The sequence below is a fragment of the Mobula hypostoma genome, chromosome 11 (assembly GCF_963921235.1).
Source record: "Mobula hypostoma chromosome 11, sMobHyp1.1, whole genome shotgun sequence".
Lineage (NCBI taxonomy): Eukaryota > Metazoa > Chordata > Chondrichthyes > Myliobatiformes > Myliobatidae > Mobula > Mobula hypostoma.
The window spans coordinates 45,344,370-45,363,767 of record NC_086107.1 but is presented as its reverse complement, the minus strand read 5'-3'; the positions used below and the strand labels follow the sequence as shown (position 1 = coordinate 45,363,767).

Genomic DNA, 19,398 nt, shown 5'->3' with positions numbered 1-19,398 from the left:
ACAGAAGTAAATTAGTGCGAAACAAGGGAATAACGAAGTATGGTTCATTGACCATTCAGAAATCTGTTGGAAGGGAACAGACTGTTAAATCTATGTGTGTGTGGACCTTCAGTCTCCTGTAGTATTGAGAAGAGCACATGTCCTAGACAGTGAGGGCCTCTGTGATGGGTGCCGGCATCTTGAGACACCACCTCTCGAGGATGCCCTTGATAGTTGGGAGGAATGCATCAATGATGAAGCCAAATGATAAATTAGTTTATTATTGTCATATAGAGCAGTTAATTACAGGAGTGCACTGAGGTAGCGCAAGGTAAAACAATAACAGTGCTGAATAATGTGTAACAGATATAGAAAATACAGTGTAGGTAGACAGTAAGGTGCAATGTCATAACAAGGCAGATTGTGAGGTAAGAGATTTATGTTGTTACACTAGGGAACTGTTCATTAGTTTTATAACAGAAATTGTCCTTTAGCCTGATTGCACATGCTTTCAAGCTTTTGTATCTTCTGATGGGAAGGGGGAAAAGCGATCATCTTCACGGAGGATAAAGTCTTCAATTATGCTGAGTGTGCAACTCTCTTAGCTTCTTGTGATCCTTTGCATTGGAGTCTCCGTGCCAGGCTGTAATAGAACCAATCAGAATGCTCTCCACTGGACATTTACAGATATTTGCAAGAGTCTGAGTTCATATCAAGTCCCCTCAAACTCCTTTTTTGTGATTTAGCAATATGCTGGGCCCAGGATAGATCCTCTGAGATGCTGATGGCCAAGAACTTGGAGCTGCTTAAGCCTTTTCATCTCTGACCCTTTATTGAGAACTGGTGTGTGTTCTGATTTCCGCTTTCTCAAGTTAACAATAATTTCTTTGATCTTGCTGACAATGAGTGCAAGGTTGTTGTTACAACGCCACTCAACCAGCCAATCTACTCACTCTTGTAAGCCTCCTCTTTGCCACCTGGATTCTACCAACAGCACTGATTTTATCAGTGAATTTATGTATGGTCTGTGAGATGTGCTTGCCCACACAGTCATGAGTATGGTGTGGAGCAGTAGATGAAACGTGCATCCTGAGATGTGCCTGAGTTGATCCTCGGCATGGAGGAGATGTTATTTCTGATCCACACTGACTGAATCACTGAATTTTCTTCAGTCAATTGCCCAGTTTTACCTGAATATTATTTAAAATCACTGCAGATATGGCAGTTGTCTTTTGAAATGATTTGATGTGTGTCGTTTTATAGGTGACTACTTGATTTGAGTAGCAAGTCTAATTTGGACGCCTGTGTTACTGTCTGAATGCCATGCATTTCAAAAGGTTTACACAGATTTCCTATGCATTAACTTGTGAAAGGTTTACTTTCATCTACTTAATTTTAATAATTCATGGATGGTATTGTGAGCACCTTGCTATTCCTAAACAAGGAGTTCATTAAAAAAAAATTTTCATAAATGTGATTTTTAATGTAAGCTCTGCAGCATTTTGCTCTCACCTTGTTCAGAGTGGCAGTAAATTCCAATCAATTGGGCCTTGGGTTAATCAGGGCAGACTCTTGTTTGGGACAACTCTTAAAGAACAAAAGCTGTTGACGAACAGCTTCTGACTAGTGCCAGTCGCGTGCACTTGTGTAGCCATTAGACACAACACAGTGTTTCGAGTGAACAATTTTTCAATAACATCAGTTGCTTGTGTTTGTGTTCAAAAATCAGCCATTTTTGTCACTGATAGTTGGCAAGGAAGAAACAGACAATTTAGAACTATTTTGCTGTCTGCAGTTTCAAGCATTCAGGTTTGAAGACGACAGAAGAGGCCAGGAGTGAAAATGAAACTATTTCACTACTTAAACCAGTTAGAAACTATGGAGAAATTGAAGGTATCGACAATCATCTTGAATGTTGCAATGAAAATGAAGATTTGGAGGATGCAATCATCAACAGTGCATATGAAGGCGGTCCATTATTTCCACTAGGTGTCCATGCTGATGAATACCTCTGTCGATAGTAGTAGGAACTATTACACATTTAATAGTACTGCAGTAGTATTGTTAATGTTCTGATTTGTTCAGTATTTCATTTAAATACATAATTTGTTTCTCTGTCTTTTTCATACCTTTTTAACTATTTCCATGAAACTTTGGCTAATTGGGGCAGCCACTTAATTGGGCCAAGGTATACTGGTCTCGATGTGGCCCAATGTACCAAAATCCACTATATATGGTATTTCCATAGATTATGAATCAAATTTATTCAATCCAAAAATTGTTATATTTACTGAGGTTAGAGGCATGAAAGCTTGCATGAATTAAAATTGTCAATGTAGAAACATTTTACCTTTAACGGGAATAATTTGTATGCCAAGAAATGTTGTTAATTGTTTGTCCTAGATTTCTGGAGAGCTGTGCCTTGCCTTCATTTAATTTTGGAAATCCACATGAAATCAAAATTCCTACCCTTAAGTACAACCACTTAAAATGTAGCACGATGCCGTATGCTACAATATCTAATCTGAAATACTGGAATACAATATCTCTGCTAAAGTCATATGTCCATGGCTTGTTTATCAAACATGCAAGAAGTGATTTTTACAATTGAACTGGGGCTCTATTTGACTGTGCATTTAAGGTGGGATTCTGCTGCCATGTTATCATTTGAGATGTATTAGAGCTGTTAGTGCTGCTTCTGGTTTCAAGGCGTGATGGCTGCCCTGCATACAAATTTCTTAGCTGCTCTGCATAATAAATTTCCAGTTGTCACTGTGTGATGCTGAGGCAGTCATGGTGCACAGTTAGAAAATTAGAAAGTTCATCCAGATTTTTTCATGTATTTTACAGTGAAGCTCAGGACATTTATCAACAAAGTTGTATTAAGGTTGTGTTTTTTTTCTGGTAATAAATATAGTTGGAGTATTCTAAGCAGTGCAACTATTATCTTAGAATAAATATCTGAAAGGGAAATTTATTTTAAATTTATTCTGCCAATGATTTCAGCAGTCTAATTTTTCCTTTCAGTAATTGACTTTAAGGTTTGTTTTATAATTATTATTTACAATAGCATAAGAGCGCAGAGTCATCAGTGATGACAAATGTATCATTGTCAAAAGGTTGTGGTTCCTGGCTAAATGTTTGTGACAGGGTGAGAGATATGTCCAGGTATAATACTACATATTAAAAGCAGAATACAGTTCCGCTGCCACTGATGAAACACAATGACACCAGAATATCTGGACTGGAGTGACAGGATCTTTTCTAAAATATCCTGTTCAGTGTGGCAGTGATACCACAGACAGTAGATGGTGTGAAAGTGCTGAGTAAGGAATGTGTGATGGATCATCTATCAGTGCTGTGGTGGATTGATACATTTGAGACAAATTGTCAACAAGGCTGTCATTTTCTTCTCCCTTCCATTGGTTCTCTCACCATCTACTATACTGAAAGTTCTGCTTACCAAGCTGGTCAGAAATGAGAGATTGAAAATGTCTTTGAGCACCTTCACCGGTTGGTTGGCACGTGTTTTCAGCCTTGATAGCTATTCCATTAGTACCTGTTGCCTTGCAAGGGTTCACTCTCTCGAAAGGCGGCCTGACATCAGAATCGGAGACAGAGATCACAGGTCACCGGTACGAAGTATCAAACTGCAAAAGAAAAACGAACCAGCTTGAATGACATTGGAAAGCAACTGGGAAAAGTACATTGCAATCAACAGGAGTCTGATTTACCACACCATGGGAATTCTGAAACCACATTTCAGATGCCTAAGTAAATTAGTTTGCAGCATCGAACTGAACAGCAATATTAACCTGCAGACAATCATAGTCTTTTCCAATTGTCAACAAAAAATGAAAAGACCCAATGATATCTGAGGGTCATAAATGAAAAAAAAAGACAGAACGTATCCCACTCTTGGAAGTGGAGCTTTAAGCAGCTGTTACGTAACCAGCAACAATGAATATTAATCGAGACAGGTTATATAAAAACAACCAAACATTTATTAAACGCGTATAAACGATAAGAAAAAAAAAAGGAAAACTTTAACCGGAGGTTAACAGATATGCAGCCGTGCACTAACTCCACACTCGGCTCTGGTTCTTAAAGCGTTAAATGCGAAAACAGTTCTTAAAGCGATACAGTCAGATATAGTTGTTAAAGTGATAACTTGGAAAGTCCAACAGTTTTACACGTTCAAGTGGGAGAGACTTCTTTGGAGAAAGATTTCTTCACAAACGCACCTTTACTGCTGGTTCTGTCCACAGGATTCACGATGCCGAAAATAAACAGTTTAAATCGACTGACCTTAAATTCCTTTAGAGAGAGAGAGAGCACCTTTTTGCATGAACTGATTGCCCTTTTGCAAGAGTTATCTCGATGCAGGTTCTCTCCAACGAAGACTAAGGTCGATTCTTTATTAAACTGCCAAACGATGCCGACTTCTCTCGATCCTTCGATGAATTCTTCACTCTCCTTCAAATGTCGGAATTGAGTAAATTGGCACTTCCAGCCACAAATTTCCAGTCCAATAATACAATATCTTGTAAGAGAACGCACCTTCCGTTTTAAAAACGAAACTGCGTCACAAAAACAAACACGCAACAGAAACGGAGGCACAACACGTTCTACCTGGAAATCTACAAACTCAAAACTAACTGCGTCACCTGGGTCGACCCTTATATAGTCACGGGGCACATGTCATCACGTGACGTCACATTGGCGGGAAAATCACATCAGATGACCTCCAAGAGACCATTACATCATTCTCACAAAAAAAAACCAGATCTCTTTGAGCATGTAACACAGCAGTTAAATGTTACAGCTGTTCATTATTTTTCATCTAATTCTCTAAAAACAAGTCCAGTTCAAGCTGGGAGCTTGTTAAGAATAACTAATGAGATTGGTCTTGGAAATTAAAAAGACTGAATATGTAAGTGTGCACTTTTCTTATTGCACTAATTATTTCAGTACAATGGCCGCAAACATCGCACTTTTATTCCGTCATTTCTTTGAAGTAGGGCATTGAAAAGTAGCAATTAGAAGTGCATGCCAAGTGGGTGAACATGGGAATTCTACATGGGAAAAGCTCCCAGTGACCATAAAACTGAACCTCAGTGGGCACTTCGGCAGCTTATCTGAGCTAGAGAGCAGAATTTGAAAAAACGATGCCTAGGGAAAGATGTTTACAACTGACTAGGGGATAAAGACTTGGAGTGGTGTACCACTTTATCCCCGATCTCTGAAACATCAGAAAATCCATTGTGCCCAATCTTCATGCCTGAACAGTAATTGTCGTGTAGCACTGTGTGGCACCATTTTGTGCACTCCAGCTCCACCTGCAACAGTGAGATTGTATAATTGATTAACTTTAGTAGTGCTGAGGGAAATGCTTTTGTTGGACTTCTGGGCAAAAGTCCATTTACTTTGCATTGTACCACCGGTTCTCAAATTCATTGATGGCTTAATACTTGAGGTGATGGATGGAAGCTCTATAACATTCTCTGGTACTTGCTTGACTCATAAATATTGATCGGTGTCGGCGTGACTTTTGTAACCTTCAACGTTGTTGGCAGTTATTCATTCCTGTTGCTTAAAGTGTGCTGTTGCTGTGTTGTTGTTCAATGTGTATGGTTACTTTAACGTTATTGCTGCTCTGTGCAGAATAGTTCATTTAAATCCTCTCTCTCTGTGCTTCTGGCTTCTGGCAAATTTCATTAAACAGTTTTGATGGAAATCTGAGGCTGTGTTGACTTGTTTTGTGTTTAATATTAAGCTTGCAACTGCTCCAGATGATTATTGTAACTGTGATGTGGAGAGCCCTAATGTGACAGAAAACGTGCCTGGTTAAAGTATTGCTTTCTTGATGGCAATTAAGCTCAGCAAATGATGTTTGATCTTTGAAGGAATGTTCTTCTTTAGCTTAAAATATTCTGTTTAAGTATAGTCAGATATACACCAGTATAAATTTGATTTCTACTAGTATTGTACAGAATGTGTTTTGATTCTGCAATATACTTTTGTGAGGTTTGCGTGGTGTGTATTTAAATATACTTTCTGTGTGACATTATCATGCGTCTGAATAGGGTTTTGAGGTATGCTGTTTGAGAAAATTGACTCGTATTGCAATGGTGTGACGTGTTATTGCCTTGGTCATGTCACAGGCTCTCACACTTGCTGTTATCAGTTAGTTGTGAATTGATCATTCTGGTTCATAATCTCTTGCACATGGAGACAACCATGTTGAGGCACTTTGTAGCCAAAACTGTTATGGCCTGATAGTCTAAGTAGTAGTCTTTATAAATCTAGTAGTGTATTTTGGATATTTGTTTCAAATGACTGATTATGATTGAATGCAATTACTTTGTGGATGAAATTCATTATTAGACATTCGCGTGTATCTGACACCTGTCCTGTGTGTGTGTGAGTGTGAGAGAGAGAGAGAGTGAGCAAGACTGATTTCCATATATTTCCGATTTACACAGGACTCTGATTGGGATTTGCTTCATTAATCACTGTAAGGAGCCCATCCTAATCTGTACAAGTGATTGGTACTGTCTTCACTTAAATTGCAAACTGTCGTTTACATTAAATATTGCTCGCATTTTGACTCTAGATTTTCAATAGATATACTTGGGTGATCGCTTGCAGAAACACACACTCATGTTCAGTGGGTTAGTTCTGTCCACAACTTGCAATACATTTAAGTTTGACCTCAGTCCACATTTCCTTCTGATACAAAAAAAATCACACCGTGACAACTGGATTGTACCTTTTTCAGTTTGTTTGCTGAAAGTCCATCAATTGTTCAACGTAGGAATGTTTGATGTTGAATGTTATCAGAACAAAAATGTTTTGGGGTGAAGTTTGGGTTTATTAGCATTCCGTAGATTTTATAAATAGGCTTTACTGTGATGTTGAATGTGAAATTAACACTTTCAGAGGCACAGCTAGCCAGACATGCCAGCATCACTTTTTTTTACTTTATTGATTTGTAAAGCTTTGACAACCGTATTTTGGAGAGAAACCATTAAATTACAAATGTGTATGCTATTTAAAATTTTAAAAAGCTTCCAAGCTTCCTCTCACCTTTGTCTTTTTCCAAAGGTGGGGAAGTCTGCAAGTAGAGGGCATAGGTTTAAGGTAACACACACAAAATGCTGGGGTGGGGGGAGAAATTTAAAACAGATCTGGGAGACAAGTTAGTATTGGTCTGATAATGGTGGTATAGAAGTTTGAGTCTTTGAATCTGAGGGTCAGGTGCTTAGGCACCAAACACCTGGTTGAGCCCCATATGAATGTTGTATGTTTCAATGAGATTATCTCCCAGTCTTCATTACTCAAATGATTATAGACACAAAATTAACAACTGGAAGAACTCAATGGGTTAGGCACGAACTTTGGAGAGAAATAGGCAATTAACATTTCAAATTGTGACCCTTTATTTGGATTGAAAGAGAGAGGAGAGATGGTCCTTAACTTGAAACTTCGACTGTCCATTTCCATTTGCAGACGCTGCCTGATCAGCTGAGTTCCTCCAGTAGTTTTTGTGGTATTTCCAAATTATAAACCTAGTTTGCTTAATCTCTCCTCATATGACAGATCTGCCATCCCAGAAATCAATCTGGTGAACGGTGGCTGATCTTCTTTAGGTAAGGATCTGCACCCAATATCCTAATTGTGTTCTCTCCTGGTCCCCATGTTACTGGAGCAATGCAACTATTCTTAGCTGAAAGTTGCTGTTGCTTGAAATCTGAAATAAAAAGACAAAATTCTGAAATTATTTGTCAGGTCAGTCTGCATCAGTGGGAAGAGAAACAGGCTGAGTGGTTCAAAGTGAAGTCCCTTTGTTAGGTTTTCATCAGATCTGACAAAAGGGCTTCACTTTGAAATGTTAATTCCTTTTCTCTATCCACTGATGGCGCCAGACTTTAGAGTATTTCCCGCATCTTTTGTTTTTCTATTAACTGCTCTTGATTTTTATTGCAAAAGTATTAGAGTGCCTGTTATTTGCCTTCCAAACTTGTTGTACTTGCATGTTAACCTTCAGTGAATTGTGGACAAAGGCACCAAGATCCCTGTGAAGGCCAACATCTTTCAACCACTTAACCTTTTAAAAGATGTTCAGCCTTTCTAATTTAGTCAAAGTGAATGACCTCACATTTCTCCTCAAGTAAGACCATAAGACATAGAAACAGAAATAGATCATTTGGCCCATCAAATCTGCTCTACCATTCTATGGCTGATTTATTATCTCTCTGAAACCCATGAGAGTCATAGAGTCATAAGAGACGTTCTACTGGAGGATTTCGGCAAGTTGAGCAGTATCTTGGAAGAAAGGCATTATTAATATTTTGCGTTGAAACCCTGCATTAGAATTCAAAATTCCTTTCACCCCCAAAGATGCTATTCAACCCAATGAGGTCCTCTCACAGGGGAGTGTTGTTCTAGATTCCAGCCTCCTGGGTCTCACATTCCTCCTTATAATTTTCCATCTTCCACATTGTTGGTTATATACATAAATGACCTGGATGATGGGGTGGTAAATTGGATGACTAAGTATGATACTAAGATAAGTGGAGTTGTGGATAATGAAGTAGGTTTTCAAAGCTTGCAGAGAGATTTAGGCCAGTTAGAAGAGTGGGCTGAAAGATGGCAGATGGAATTTAATGCTGATAAACGTGAGATGCTACATTTTGGTAGGACTAATCAAAATAGGACATACATGGTAAATGGTAGGGCATTGAAGAATGCAGTAGAACAGAGGGATCTAGAAATAATGGTGCATAGTTCCCTGAAGGTGGAATCTCATGTGGATAGGGTGGTGAAGAAAGCTTTTGGTATGCTGGCCTTTATAAATCAGAGCATTGAGTATAGGAGTTGGGATGTAATGTTGAAATTGTAAAAGGCATTGGTGAGGCCAAATTTGGAGTATTGCGTACAGTTTTGGTCACAGAATTATAGGAAAGATGTCAACAAAATAGAGAGAGTACAGAGAAGATTTACTAGACTGCTACCTGGGTTTCATCACCTAAGTTACAGAGAAAGGTTGAACAAGTTGGGTCTTTATTCTTTGGAATGTAGGAGATTGAGGGGGGGGACTTGATAGAGGTATTTAAAATTATGAGAGGGATATATAGAGTTGACGTGGATAGGCTTTTTCTACTGAGAGTGGGGGAGATTCAAACAAGAGGACATGAGTTGAGAGCTAAAGGGCAAAAGTTTAGGGTAACATGAGGGGGAACTTCTTTACTCAGAGAGTGGTAGCTGTGTGGAACGAGCTTCCAGCAGAAGTGGTTCAGGCAGGTTCGATGTTGTCGCTTAAAGTTAAACTGGACAGCTATCTGGACAGGAAAGGAATGGAGGGTTATGGGCTGAGTACAGGTCGGTGGGATTAGGTGAGAGTAAGAGTTCGGCACGGACTAGAAAGGCCGAGATGGCCTGTTTCCGTGCTCTAATTGTTATATGGTTATTTATATGGTTCTGTTGTTTTCCCTTCACTTAAGCTGCCTTATCTTCCTGAGATGCCTCTGCAACAACCTGGCTGATGTCATCAGCAAACCTATACATATCATGTTTGACTCTCCTCGTTCAAATCATTGATTGCGATTGCCGTGGTAGTGTAGTGGTTAACGAAATGCTATTACAGCTCGAGGCATCGAGTTCAATTACAAAGTCATCTATGAGGAGCTTGTATGTCCTCCCCTTGAACGTGTGCGTTTCTTCTGGCTGCTTTGGTTTCCTCCCACAGTCCAAAGATGTTGGTTGGTTGGTCATTATAAATTGTCCTGTGATGAGGCTAGGTTTACATTGGTGGGTTGCTGGCAGCGCGGCTCGAAGGTCCTGTTCTGCAGCATCTCTAAATAAATAAATAACTGCTAGAACATCACCATTTGTCACTGTGTGCTTTAAAGAAACTTTAGTATGACATATTATAATAGGTTTTCAAAGAGTTGAAATGAATCATTTCAACTGCTTCACCCTTTATATTCAGTCTTGCAACCTGAGAATAATTCCAACTGATTTGTGAAATGTTCTCTCTATTCCCTAAGTCCATGTTTACTCTACTTCAAGCTGCTGTTATTTTCTATTCTGTCCTGTTCTAATGTTAGATTGCAGCACTGGCCCATTTGCTGATGCAACTGTAAATCTGCTGCTGCTGAAATAATGACATTTGTTCATGAAAGGAAAGTGTTTCTTTTTCCACAAGTTCGGGGAAAGTTCAAATCTAATAATCCCATCTCACTGTTGCTCCTGCTTTCCTAAAGTTTAAATTGTTCTAGTTGGGAAAGCTAGCGAAATGTCAGGAAGTAGGTTTTGGACCATGAAGGATGTAAGAAAAAAAGAGGAAATGATAAGTAAGCTTTGCTATTGCCAGGCCAATCTTCATCCTGTTTCCTCGCAAAGGCACTGATAGGTTTTGGACACCTTCATGATCATATTTGACTGCTCAGGTCTGAGAACCAAGCTCACATACATCTTCACTTGATATTCATGCATTGCACACTTTGCACTAAGTCACTGGATGGAGGTTGGGAGCAGGAGATCCAGGTGATTTTATTTTCTTGATGCTTGTTGTCGCATTTCCTGCTTTTCTCTGAAAGAGATTGAAAACTTGCTGGAATTTATGCAGTTTATTTAGCAGAGGTCTCAAAGGGCTGACACCAGGATTGCAAAAGGTAAGTGAAAATTACCAAATGGGTAATATCTTAATCTATCACTAATGTTCATAAGGACTGCACATGCAATTATTGAAAAGTGACAACAAATGAACTGATTATTATGACTGTTGTTTTACACATAATCACTCAGGCTTGTTATGAAAGGCCAAGTGATTCGTGTTGCCATCATTGTTGTGTGAAGAAATAATTGTATTCTTAGAATTCTGGCATTATGTTCAGCAGTTATGATTTGCCATTTAAACTTTTACGTTGTCATGCCTTTCAGCCTCTCGCCTACCCAGACTCTTCCACATCGGACAGCCAATCCATCTCAGCCTTATTCAGAGAATTACCAAACTCTGCCTAAGAATATCGGGCAAGCTTTAGAAAGCTCTCCTCCTCTGCACCGTAATCTGCCAAGTGACTACAAGTATGCCCAGGATCGTGTTTCCCACCTGAAAATGACACATGAAGATCGCAAGGCCACAAAGGAGGGCACTGTGTGGCAACTGTATGAGTGGCAGCAGAGGCAGCAGTTTAAGCATGGCAGTCCAACTGCTTCAGCCTATCCCTCGCATGCCACGGACTTCAACTCTGGATTACCAAAATCTGCCTTTGATGTTCCTCGCTCAATCTCTGTCCCTCCATCTCCTTCAGACATCCCACCACCAGGACCTCCAAAAGCCCTGTCACCCAGAAGACCCCACACTCCTGCAGAAAGAGTCACTGTCAAACCCTCAAAAGAAAAGTCTTTAGAGATCTTGTTAACAGGATCACCGAGAAGAGCACGTGGCCCTTTGGCAAAGGTAGAGCTCCTGATAAACCTTGTTTTCCCTCTTTTCCCTAAATAATGATTAGTAAGATGATGTTTGAAATTAAAGAACTAGCCTTGAACCTTTGATATATTCTGACCAAGATAATCGTATGTAGATGAAGAGGAGTCACTTCTCTTAGTGGATGTGAAAATCAGCTTGGTTTCAGTTTCAGATCATTGATCCAGGGGAAAAAGTAGTCAGCTGACAATCTGAGGTGAGAAAATGAATGGGTATGAAATCAAAAGTCAAAGTTTACACTCCCCCTATCAATGTTCCCTCTAATTTTTGGTAGTCAGTGTGCGCAAAAATCTTATGATGTGCAAATTTTTTTCCTGTGACAAAAGTATGTGCGCACTGAAAGCACACATGGCACAGTTTATGTAGGTTTACAAAATATTTGACAAAAAATTGCACAGAATAACAACAAAATAACATACATATTTAAGTCACTCAGTTATTTTTTCTCTCCCCTGTCTTTGGCATTTACCCATTCTTTGTAAACTCTATCTAGACTAATAGAACTTCCATCCAATTGATAACTTTTGATTCTCATTAACATATCCAAATGACATTCACCTAAGTGGTTTCTCAGCTTGTTTTTGAGTTGATTCATTAGGCTAAAACCTTGCTCACAGCCCGCACTAGATGCAAGAAAGGTTCCCCCAATGTCCATCAACTGTGCAAGGTCGCAAAACTGCTCATTTTGAAGTACAAATGTCACTATTTGAGCCAAGTTTGAAATCAGTCTGGATTTAATTTTTTCTTGCATGAAAAATTTGAAATCATTAAACTGTCTAACTATTGCAGTATTTTCAGGTAGAAAATCATGATATTTTAGACATAAGGCATTAACTTGTTCATCGCCAAATGTGAAGTCATAATCTGCAATTGCGGAGAAATCAAAAGCTGATCATTCTTGTACCTCATCTTTAAGAAACCTGTAATGGGTAATGACGAGTTCTGTTGCCTGAGCTTTTGTACATCATCCAAATGCGATTTACTTGCCAAATGACGCTTCAAAAAGTCAAGTTTCCAAATATCATCCCACTTCTTTCCACTAGCAAATTCTCCAGCAACTTTCGCATCACGACAATACAAACAGATAACTCCAGTTTCCAAATCATACATAAATATTTCTCGTAGCTGAACTTCATGACCTCATGAGCTTTTGGTGTAGCAGTTTCTACTATTTTGTTAAGCCATTCAACTTTAAACAAATTTGCAGTTCTTTTGCGCTTCACACCCTTTGTTTCTTTTGAATTCGACATAGTGAATCAATAATTTTTTTCAATAAAAACTTAGTTAGCTATCTACAGGATTTGAAACAGATCTTTGTAAACTTTACAATATGAACACTGTCTGCCAAAGATAGCTGCCGCCGTGATGCAGCTGTACAAACCAGAACAGGAAAGGTGAGGTGATGTAAATTAGTGACGTGCATTGTGGTATTTGAAAAACTGACTAACTAGTTAACAGAAACATTTAGCTAAAAGATTATTTTCAATAAGTATAATTATTAATTACTACATTATTTTAGGTAACTAACCTTTTGTGTGCACATTAATTTCCTTTGTGCGCTGGTTGAAAAATATGTGTGCACGTGCTTAGCTTAGAGGGAACATAGCCCTCTATTATGATCTCTAGCCCATTGACTTCACTGGGAGTTTGGCATAAAAATGCAGAATCCCAACTGCCTATAATGTGGTGTAATGCAACTGAGAGATTTTCTTTACTGAATGTGACAATGCATTCTGAATAATGTTTGCATTGACATTGATTACTTTATCATACCTCAACCAATGGTATGTGCTTTACTTTGCTAGAACACTGGTTAACCATGTAGTTTAAGCTTGTTTCTAATATAATTCATATCATTTGCTTTATAAATCATGTAACTCATCAGCAGAAAATACAATCAATCTGCATTAACTTAGAGTTATTTTTTGTCTTTGGCAGAGTTCAACACACATTGATAGACGCTCTATGCCTCCCATGGGTTACATGACGCACACTGTTAGTGCTCCTAGTTTGCATGGAAAGACGGTACGTACAAATAATGAAGAATCTTCTAATTATATTAGAAAATTGAGGTGGATGGGCTAAAATAATTCCTCAGTCAGCTTCATGTCACAATCATTGCAGCTGCTCCCTGAGTTGAAACAGTTCAACCCTATAATACAAAGTAAGGTGAAAAATTGCAAGTTTAATTTCCTAATTAAGTTCCCATTCATGTATGTGGTTTCACTCTGATCAAAATTAACTCTTGGGGAAAATTGCTTGCACTTTTATTCTACTGTACAAATTTTTTTAATACTCTACATAAGAGTAATTGTTATTTTTTAGGAGGATAAGTTGAAGACCAGATGTTTTACTCCCATTAAAAATAGCCTGTTTTGTTTCATGCCAGTTTTTCATAGGATCATATTTTGCCCTAAGTGGCAATAATGTTGTTCCATTTCAATCTATTATGTGAGCAATATTGTCAGTAGATGCAGAAGCATTTACATATCCTTGGGATAGCTTGGTAATGGATGTTCTTTATTCATTACGTGATGAGTGCTTCTTTTGCTGTTCATTCAGATCTCAAAGATTGGAAATGCACTGAATTTATCAAAATTAGCTATGGACCTCAATCTTTTTGAAACTGTTCATTATATTATACATTTTTGTCACTGTGGTGTTGAATTAAAATCACTCTAAATGTGTGAGCAAATTATTCTACAAATCTACATTTAACAGGTACACTGAAACAAAATATTTAGTTTTTAATGTATATCTGCCGTACAGATTCAGCAGGCCCAAGGTAGTGCATTGTAATGATCATGTAGGTGTATTAAATACATAAACATGAATCATTTCTTGCAGCATTTCCTGTTGAAATTAACAGTAGTTTTCTGATTAAACACACACAAAACAGAAGTTTTGATTTTGTGGTGTTTTGTTTGTAGAATACGTATTTTCACTTGCGTTTGGGAGAACTGAGCTATGCCCAGAAACGGTGATTTGAAAAAATATATAAGTAGATATATGTGTGGAGTTTGCTGATTATCTGCTGTGTTTGCTGCAGTTGACCTTGAAGAATCCTGTTTTATTTCAGTAAAATAAATTGTTAATTGGCTCATTATCACATTTACAGAGAGGTACAGTGAAAAACTTTGCACGTCATCCATATAAATTATTTTGTGACATTAGTACTCAGGAAAAGCAGTAACAGAATGCAGAATACGGTTTTGCAGTTACAGAGAAAGAACTTAAGATACAAGGCCATAACGAGGTAGATTATGAGGTCAAGTGTCCATCCTGCTCTTTGCTTCGTTTGTTGTTCAGGTAGTACAAAATAAATAATAATATTAATTTTGACTTAATGCCTATGCAAGGGAAAAATCATGCCATCCCCTTCTTGAGACTTCCAGCATTTTAGACACCTGCTGCAGGTAAATTTTAACAAAACTGATTACTCGAATGTTACTAACACGTCTGGTTAGATCTTGATTGTCTTGAACTCATGGGAAGATGCAGGTGCCTTGAAGTTTGAGTGACATGCTATAATTGCTAATACCTCCTTTTATGACTCACTACAGCTGGAGGAGCTAACTTTACTTCTCATCCAGTTACGGAGACACCAATCCAAGTTGGCTAATGTTCGAAATCACACTCTTAAGCAGTTGCATCTAAACAAGCACAAGCTGAGTCAATCCAGCCATCAGGTCAGCAGCTGATTGGCTTGCATATGTCACCTGATGTGATCGTTTGTCCCAGAATACTTTGTGAGGTTACGTCTGATGCTTTATGTGGCTGTACTTATAATTTAAATGTTTACAGCTTATGGAGCTTCTAATGCTTATTTCCATTGAATCTAATTTGGTCATTTCTCAGATATCCTCAAAAGCCTGTGTTTTAAAATAATATTTAATGTTTCAACAAAATTTGTCGCCTCCTTGCATCTTTACTCATTTTTTTCAACAGAATATTTGATTGTAAATGATAAGTGGTTTAAATCAAAATCTAGAGCAATTGGAAGGACTACTTGGTAAAAATCAGATACATTCAAAACTCTCAGTGATTGCTGGTGCAATGAAGGACATATATGTCACCAGCATCACTCTATTCAGATCTACGTATGAATCCAGACCAATTACATGACCACAGGGTACAAAGAGTTCCTGGTGCCATGCCGTAGAGTTGTATTTCATGAGAAAAAGATGAAAATTAGTTTTAATATTTCTCTGCTTTGAGCCAACAGGGATAGACAGGGGCTTATTAGGGAGAGTCAACATGGCTTTGTGCGTGGTAGGTCATGTTTGACCAATCTGTTGGAGTTTCTCGAGGAGGTTACCAGAAAAGTGGATGAAGGGAAGGCAGTGGATATTGTCTACATGGACTTCAGTAAGGCCTTTGACAAGGTCCCGCATGGGAGGTTAGTTAGGAAAATTCAGTCGCTAGGTATACATGGAGAGGTGGTAAATTGGATTAGACATTGGCTCGATGGAAGAAGCCAGAGAGTGGTGGTAGAGAATTGCTTCTCTGAGTGGAGGCCTGTGACTAGTGGTGTGCCACAGGGATCAGTGCTGGGTCCATTGTTATTTGTCATCTATATCAATGATCTGGATGATTATGTGGTAAATTGGATCAGCAAGTTTGCTGATGATACAAAGATTGGAGGTGTAGTAGACAGTGAGGAAGGTTTTCAGAGCCTGCAGAGGGACTTGGACCAGCTGGAAAAATGGGCTGAAAAATGGCAGATGGAATTTAATACTGACAAGTGTGAGGTATTGCACGTTGGAAGGACAAACCAACGTAGAACATACAGGGTTAATGGTAAGGCACTGAGGAATGCAGTGGAACAGAGGGATCTGGGAATACAGATACAAAATTCCCTAAAAGTGGCGTCACAGGTAGATAGGGTCGTAAAGAGAGCTTTTGGTACATTGCCCTTTATCAATCGAAGTATTGAGTATAAGAGCTGGAATGTTATGATGAGGTTGTATAAAGCATTGGTGAGGTCGAATCTGGAGTATTGTGTTCAGTTTTGGTCACCAAATTACAGGAAGGATATAAATAAGGTTGAAAGAGTGCAGAGAAGGTTTACAAGGATGTTGCCGGGACTTGAGAAACTCAGTTACAGAGAAAGGTTGAATAGGTTAGGACTTTATTCCCTGGAGCGTAGAAGAATGAGGGGAGATTTGATAGAGGTATATAAAATTATGATGGGTATAGATAGAGTGAATGCAAGCAGGCTTTTTCCACTGAGGCAAGGGGAGAAAAAAACCAGAGGACATGGGTTAAGGGTGAGGGGGGAAAAGTTTAAAGGGAACATTAGGGGGGGCTTCTTCACACACAGAGAGTGGTGGGAGTATGGAATGAGCTGCCAGACGAGGTGGTAAATGCGGGTTCTTTTTTAACATTTAAGAATAAATTGGACAGATACATGGATGGGAGGTGTATGGAGGGATATGGTCCGTGTGCAGGTCAGTGGGACTAGGCAGAAAATGGTTCGGCACAGCCAAGAAGGGCCAAAGGGCCTGTTTCTGTGCTGTAGTTTCTATGGTTCTATGGTTCTAACAACCTTTAGTACACCATTAAGTTTGAAATTGAAACAATTAACTTTTTACCCTACTAATGCTGTCAAATTACTAATTGTGAAGTTGTAAAGAATTGAATTTCTCACCCAAATTTAAAATATGTTCTCTGACCTTCCCAAGCATGAATATTTTTGCCAGTTATTTTAATTGCATCTTTATTTGCCTGGACATTGGCCAGAAAAATCTGTTCTGCTCTCAAGCCTAACTTAGCATTCAATTGGTTATCTCTGATGTTTTTTTTTCATGACAATGGAAAGTTAAACATGCTCCAATCAAGTATTTAGTTTTTATAAACTGATGGAAGATTTTGTGAACAGTGTTGCAGTCTTCTGTTAAAACAGAGCATTTCTGCCCAAACTTGCATTATTTGACCAACGCATGAACTTTTGGCTTCAGCTTTCTTATGGAAGAGTTGATCAGGAGCAGCTACACTTTTGTTTTATGGCATTCCTTTTGTTTATTCCCAAGTATATGAAATAGAGGCTGTTGAAAATATGCATTGCATTTATGTATTTGTGTACAAATCTGCTTGTGAATAGCTAAAATCCAGAACTTTGTACCCTCGATACCTTAAAATCTTTCTTTAAAGGAATATTTAGTTACTCGGTTTCATCACATGAAAACACCAATTATTACCAAGGAGTGCTATTCATTTGTGATGTTCAAAGTTCTGGAACTTTACCATGCAGTGGAATTTATTTTTCCTTTTGAAACGATGCACGTCATAGGGATTTAAAAAAAAATTGGAGGGTGCTGATTAACATGATTTTTTTTTTCATTTTCTCATCTGTAACATCAGGCTGATGACACATACATGCAACTGAAGAAGAATCTGGAATATCTGGACCTAAAGGTGGGACTGGGCAGTTATTGCCTACCTCTCCTGTCTTCACTCTCTACTCCTTTGTTCATTTTTACACAATTTTCTCTTGCTTCCTTTATTCCTCTCATACTATTTATTTGAGTTCTTTGCTGCAGTTCAATGTTAGCCAAATGCTAATTTTCCAAGAATGTGTAGTTGCACAGCAAAAATAAAAAATTGAATTATCTGACTTAATTTGTGCTGTTTCGGAGATGCTTTAATAGAATCTCACAGATGTTAGAATTAAAGTAACATGGCTAATTTACTAAATGAAAGTAGGCTCATTTCCCACAAATGCATTACACTCCTATTATCGCTTCTGCCAAGGAGAACATTATTGTGCTGAATCTATTCCCTTGCAAAAAGGAATTGATTTTAATGAATTATACTAGAAAATGCCAATGAAAGCTGTTGGTAATAACAGTTGTAAATATGTCTGAAAAATGTTTTCATCTTGCCACAACTTTTAAATTTTGGCAACATACGTACATTCGTTTCCAAGTTAATGAAACATCAGTTTCACTAAATTTTCATTTCCTTATACAAAGCATGTCTTTTCTACAGCTGTATAGTAAAAATTTGTTCAGCGATGGAAGACTAAGGAATGTAACTTCTGTTGCATTATGTTCAGTTTTTGAGTTATGTAATTGCAAGAAAGTGCAAAATTAATTGGTGAAATATATTTGTTATTTTGCTGCCCACAATGTGCTCTTCTGTGTAAATGACTTGCTGGCTCATGACAGCACATAATTATTAGCCAGTGTGCAATGCATGTTATTGCTGCCACAGTGTGCTACAGCCATGTAGTAAAAACATCATGGAGCTCAAAACGCAGGAACAGCCCTTCATGTTCCCAGCAAGCTGAAGACACGACCTCAATGTGGGGCTTTGCATGTGGTTTATTTAGATGAGTCAAGGGATCTCCAGTTGATCCTATGTCTTTGATGTTACATGTAAGGTGGGGAAATGGTTTTGCCAGTCTTGGTCTGATATGTACCTCTATTACACCCTTTATTAGAACTATGTGAAGCCTACTCATGGCTGCATTGTGGCAATTGATGGCAAAGATGGCCCAGATTGATAGCTTTGCAGCACCACAACTTCTCTTTGGGAGCTGCCAATGGGAATTCCACCATGGCTGAAGATTGCATATTAAAATTCACACATCTCAGATGACTTCCCATCATATGGGGTTACTGAATGTAATTGTACATAATGGTCACAGCATACATTTTTTGTGCATATCAATAATTGTATTATTGGCACCTAAAACCATAAGTAGGCCAAAGCACGGGATATAATCAAAGCAGGTTTCTCAGATAGTATTATTTTAGCATTCCAAACACACACAAACCTCAATGTGTCAATTTATATCTGCGCAGAACATGCATTTCCTCAGAACTGGTAAACTCCTAACTCACCTAGCCACTAAGCTAACTCTGGAGTGCATTTCCTACAATGATTTGGTGAACAAAGCTGCTTGAAAATGCCCTGCACAT

At 38.4% G+C, this 19,398-nt stretch overlaps 1 protein-coding gene across 11 annotated transcripts in view; it reads left to right on the top strand.

Annotated features, from left to right (window-relative positions):
- The window catches only part of plekha7b (pleckstrin homology domain containing, family A member 7b), a 423,431-nt gene that overhangs the window by 330,622 nt on the left and 73,411 nt on the right, over positions 1 to 19,398 (top strand). For all 11 annotated transcript variants that reach the window (XM_063061934.1, XM_063061933.1, XM_063061932.1 and 8 more), the window contains 3 exons: positions 10,927 to 11,446; positions 13,412 to 13,498; positions 17,837 to 17,890. In XM_063061934.1, coding sequence (XP_062918004.1) covers positions 10,927 to 11,446; positions 13,412 to 13,498; positions 17,837 to 17,890 — 661 coding nt within the window. The remainder of the gene's footprint in view (positions 1 to 10,926; positions 11,447 to 13,411; positions 13,499 to 17,836; positions 17,891 to 19,398) is intronic.